The following is a 5761-nucleotide window of genomic DNA, read 5'->3' on the forward strand; positions in this document are numbered from 1 at the left end:
ACCTAATGTACAACACCTATAGAATTGTACCAAAAATTTTTCCCTTTTCATTTAGCATTTCACTCAAACGCATTTATACTAGTGTACTAATTAATTGTCATGTATTTAATGGGATAAAAAAATTTATTTCTAAGTCTCAATTATTAAAACGTGATGTACTAATTATTTATATATAATTTTTTTATTTTATTTATATATGTAGTATAATGGAATTATGTGATATATATAAATATATATATATATTTTAGAATATTAAATATTTTTAGCACACAAAATATATGAGTATATTAATTATGAGATTCATGTAGAAAAATCATTACAAATTCATTTTTCCACCATCCCAAAATAAGGACTTTGATCACCTTATTTTTGATAACACACTAGTGCTAAACTATGATAAATTGGGTTGTTTGGATGATCAGAATTTGAGTATGGATTTGAATTGTGAATTGTTGCGCAGATGTGTACTAAGTTCAGTCTAATATTAAGTGTATTTGGTTGATGTGAGCTATATAACCGATCACAAAGAGTCTTAATTATAATTTAGATTAATCTTGTGGAAGTATAATAGAAAGAGTGGTGATAATTAAAATTTGTGTGTATGAGATAGTTGAAATTGTGTTTTTAACTTGAGTTTAGTTAAAATTGTGATTTTAAGACACAATTTTACCATTCTACAATTATAATTGAAATCATGTTTTCAGTTAAAGTTTATACGACAATGTATAAATCAACATGTAACAATAATGAGCGTAATAGAAATATTATAACTTGACTAGTCATTATATTAACTTTTAATTCTCGTATGCTTAAAACTTGACTAGTCATTATATTAAAATTAATCCTCGTATGCTTCAAAACTTAACATATGATAAGTCTATACTGGAGACCCAATTATATCATTAAAAAAAAAAAAAAAAAAGACCTAGTTAGGCCTTAACCCATGTAATGCTTGTGGAGAGTTGGCCAATTGAGGTGGGGTTAGGGGCAGGCATAGTTTTTGTTTTTAACTTCATTTTATCTCTTTGAATTTTGACCAACGGATTTTAGCTGACTATTCATAAATAATTATCAAGCCAAGGCATGTATGGCAGTAGTGGAATTTGGATGACATTTTAAAAATCTTGTTTCTTTGAATGGCTGCGTAGGATAGGATACCTCTTCCCCTTTGTAGAATTTTCATTTTCCAATTTTTTATTTGCCTTTGACATAGGACCCAAGCAAATTGCAAGGTCCAACAAAGTGCTAGCTCCTCTATAAATACAGCTACACGCATTATTCATTTCCCACAACGAAAGACGAATCACAATTCTCTACTTCTTTGTGGTCTCTCTTCTTTGAAACATGGCCTTTTACTCACACTCTTGCATGTTCTGCTTCTTTGCAATTTTGTTAATATTTGGAGATGCCTCTGCACAATTATCCCCAACTTTCTATGCAACCACATGCCCAAGAGCCCTCTCTACCATTAAAACTGCAGTGAATAACGCAGTTGTTAAGGAACATCGCATGGGGGCCTCTTTGCTTCGTCTCCATTTCCATGATTGCTTTGTCAATGCATGTTCTCTCTCCTCTCTATCTCTCATTATCACTACACATACACACACTGACCATGCATGCACATGCACACACACCAGCACTACGTAGTAGAACATACATTTGTATGAGCATATGCAGTCACCACTTTGAGTATGATATCAATAATTCAATATGTTAAAAATATATATTTATTGTCAATGACACAAGCTCTAGTAGCATTTCGTGGAATTATATAGCTAGTTTTAAGTTTGTTTTTCAGTATTGAAATAAAAAGGCCAGTAGCATAATAATTTATGATTAGCTTAATGATCAATAACAAAATATTCACGCAACTTAATTATTTTAGTATTTGCGTTTAGGTATATATATCAAATACTAAAGAGGGCATCTTTTTGTTATTCAAGAAAAAGAGTGCAGCTTAATGAGTATCATATACTACTCTCATTCCTCTAATTACTTAACAAAAGAAACGGGAAAAAAGAAAAGAAAAAAAAAAATGCCTGCAGCAACCTTAATATACCATGCGGTGACTCAGTAAAAGATACTGAAAGTTTAATTTTAGCATCATGCATGCACTGAATATATAAATGCGTGCATACAAATACAACCTTATATAATCTGTACACATCGTATTGCATGATTGTATATATATTTGCGGACGATATCCAAAGCTTGCATGCATCATGCATATACAATATTAAGGAGAAATGCATATATCACTAAAAAAAATTCTTGAGAGAATAGGGAATTATATAACTACTTCTGCTTATATATATATATATATATATTCAGTTGATCTTGTCTCACCATTGATGAATCAATTTTGTGGCTTAAACAGGGATGTGATGCATCAGTTTTATTAGATGATACTTCAAGTTTTACTGGGGAGAAGACAGCCGGCCCAAACGTCGATTCTTTGAGGGGTTTTGAAGTAATTGATACCATTAAGACTTCACTGGAGAGTGCTTGCCCTGGAGTTGTTTCTTGTGCAGATATCCTAGCTGTTGCAGCTCGTGATTCTGTTGCCGCCGTAAGTAATAGTATTAAAAATAAATAGAGGGAAGAGTATTAATCGTGAGAATTAAGGATTAACACCGTTTTGATACAATTGGTATCCCAGTGCATACAACCTTTTTATACTAAGAAGCTTATCTTATTGTTAGTGTAATAATCTCACTATCCCTTTATACAGTTAGCTGGGCCTTCATGGACAGTTCAGTTGGGCAGAAGAGACTCGACCACAGCAAGTTTATCAGCTGCAAATAGCGACCTCCCATCTCCTGCAATGGACCTCAAAGACCTTATATCTTCCTTCTCGAACAAAGGGTTTAGTACAAAAGAAATGGTAGCGCTCTCAGGTAAAACATAGTAAATTTTTTTAATGAGATTTCTTATATTGCAATGAGTTTATGAAGCCTATCCATCTAGTTAGTTTGTTGCATACAATTTAATGATTCTATGTTACTGTCCATAGTCCTACCAGTTGAAGTAGAGTGCTTTTAGGATGGTAACATATGCTGAAAATAAGCATATTACTTTAGACTATTTTCTAACTGCCTCTGAAATTTGCATTTTGTCATCATAAGCATTAATAGTCATTCTTGAGTCAAATAACAGAACAGTGGAGTCACATCAATAAAAATTTTAGTTCTGAGCTTCATGGAAGTTGAATCAACTAATTCTTATTCGTTTTCCTTTTCTGAATTGTTCACAAATAGGATCTCATACGATAGGTCAAGCTAGGTGCTTGATGTTTCGTGGACGTATCTATAACGAGACCACTATTGATTCAGAATTTACAAAATCAACACAATCAAACTGTCCAATCACAGGGGGAGATAGCAACCTTTCTCCAATAGATGCCACCAGTCCTGTTATCTTTGATAATGCTTATTTCAAGAATTTGGTGAATAGCAAGGGCCTGTTACATTCGGACCAACAACTCTTCAGTGGCGGCCCCACAGACGCTCAGGTCACCACCTATAGCTCAGGCATTTCAACTTTCTTCACTGATTTCGCCAATGCCATGGTGAAAATGGGGAACCTTAGCCCTCTCACAAAAACTAATGGCGAAATTCGTACTAATTGCAAGAAAATCAATTGAACCTTACAACTGAACTAAGTTGTTAATTTATATAGAATATATGGTTTCATGTGTTTTGATTCAACCAATCGCTATAATAAAGTGGAGATCAAAACATGTTAAATGAATTCTGTTGATGTAATTTGATTTTATAGTTTCTGTTCTTGAAAAAAGTTTGTATGAATTGTAAAACATGAAGTTTTGTTTTCAATTCTGAAAAAAGAAAGCCATAAATAAATAGTGCCTATTTATCTATTTTAGATACAGAGTAACTCAAGTACAATTGCAAATTCAACATTAAGTCAAAACAGAAAGTTTTGTATTGTTGCTCAAACTTAATGTCCTTCAGGTGTTTATGGATCTAAGGATCTAAGGAAGACATACTAGCCTTGGCTTTGCACTCAGTAGATATAGTCTTCACAGACACAGCTCTAGTCTCGTATTCAAGATACTAATCAATGACAAAACCATATGCTTAATAAGTTAGGCGTAAGCTACTTTTTTATTTATTTATTATTTTATAGAAGGTGTACGCTACTTTGAATTAGGGGTTTGCATGGGTTGGGTTAAAAAAAATTCAACTCAATCCAATCCAACCAATTACAGGGATCCAACTCAACCCATTTGGATTGAGTTGGATTAGGTTGGAGTCATTGGACCCATGAGTTGGACAATTTTAATTTTTTTTAATTGAGTATTAGAACACCAATACAAATAAGAGCAAATTTGAAATCTAACAAACTTGAGTATATTACCAAACCAATACAAACTACTTTATTACTGCTTCAAAGTTACTAAGATATTGTATAGTTCTATCCCAACTCAGTTAATAAAAAAGAAAGAGTAAATAATAAAATTATATAATATATATTTTAAATATATATTAAATATAGGCGAGTTAGTTAGGTAAATTTGTGAATTTTCTGACTTGCACCCAACTTGACTCACTGTGAAAAACTTTGACCATCCCATCCAACCCCTAAAAACCAACTCAACTCGACCGTTTGGGTTGATTTTTTTCAATTTTGGCAAATCAATGAGTTTGCTGCACATCTCTACTTTGAATAAAAACTTAAGGGCACCAAAGTAAATACAATTCAATCAATCACATGAATTGTGTGGAATGAGCATATTTGAATTAAAAATAAATAAACATGAAGCAAACAAATTAAAGCATTCAAAAAAAAAAAAAAAACACACACACACACAATTAATGTCAAAATAAAGGAGGAGAATAAAGATAAAGGTTCCAAATTCCTACCTCCCTTCTAAGCACTCAATGGTAATTAAATTGATCGGTCCCTTGGTCAATTCTCTATTGCAGCTTTGTGTGTCACTCTAGCTTTGATATTTTTGGTTTTAGCAAAACTCCAACAAGGATGTTAGAAACTTCAAGGAGTTAAGGTCAACATGAGATAGTGATAGGAATAGTAATTGGTGTCTCATGGGGGAGAGACTCTTTTTTCCAAAATTGATTGTATAGAACTATTAGGAATGCTGAATCTTTCTTTTGAAACAAGTGAGATATCATAATTTGAAGTTGACAGGGGGATGCTGAATTCGAGAAGCGCGCCAGGGAGCAAAATTGCACAATTTGGAGTACAAATTCTGATAAATCCTGCTAGGCTAGATCGGTTTAGATATTACTTATTTTGCTGAAACTAAAATTTATTGTTAAAATAATATAGTAGAGCCTATGAATAGTATCAAAAAGTGCAGTGAGATCTATGAATAGTAACAAAAATAAGCTGAATAGTAAAATAATTTATAATTTTCATTGCTTCCCAAACGCACACTTAGAAAGGATATATAAGGGGATTAGTGTATGTTCTAGTCAGTTTGCTAGCCATGCTAGCAGACCACAATCAATAACCATATAGAAATGGAGTGAATATATGCTTCTTATCTCTTAGTGGCATACGCTAGTTTCAAGCTACGTACACACTGTATTCAGCAAAAAAAAAAGCTACGTACACACTGCCTAAAAGTAGTGTGCATTGCTTCGGTCAAAAAGTTACAAAACAACTAAAAAGTGGGTTTAGGTCTTGAGGAATGGGTTGTTGGGCTTAACACATGGTGCTTATCATTTTAGCAGAGATTCTGGCTTCATCATCAGGATTAGATATAGGCCAGAACAAA

At 32.8% G+C, this 5761-nt stretch overlaps 1 protein-coding gene across 1 annotated transcript; it reads left to right on the forward strand.

Annotated features, from left to right (window-relative positions):
• Nucleotides 1-1288: 1288 nt before the first annotated feature.
• Nucleotides 1289-3879, forward strand: LOC142607692 (cationic peroxidase 1-like). Its single transcript, XM_075779281.1, has 4 exons — nt 1289-1557; nt 2378-2569; nt 2732-2897; nt 3258-3879. Exons 1-4 carry the CDS (start codon nt 1345-1347, stop codon nt 3641-3643), a joined length of 957 nt encoding a protein of 318 aa, XP_075635396.1. The 5' UTR covers nt 1289-1344; the 3' UTR covers nt 3644-3879.
• Nucleotides 3880-5761: the final 1882 nt, after the last annotated feature.

The sequence above is a fragment of the Castanea sativa genome, chromosome 8 (genome assembly GCF_040712315.1).
Source record: "Castanea sativa cultivar Marrone di Chiusa Pesio chromosome 8, ASM4071231v1".
In the NCBI taxonomy this organism is placed as follows: Eukaryota; Viridiplantae; Streptophyta; class Magnoliopsida; order Fagales; family Fagaceae; genus Castanea; species Castanea sativa.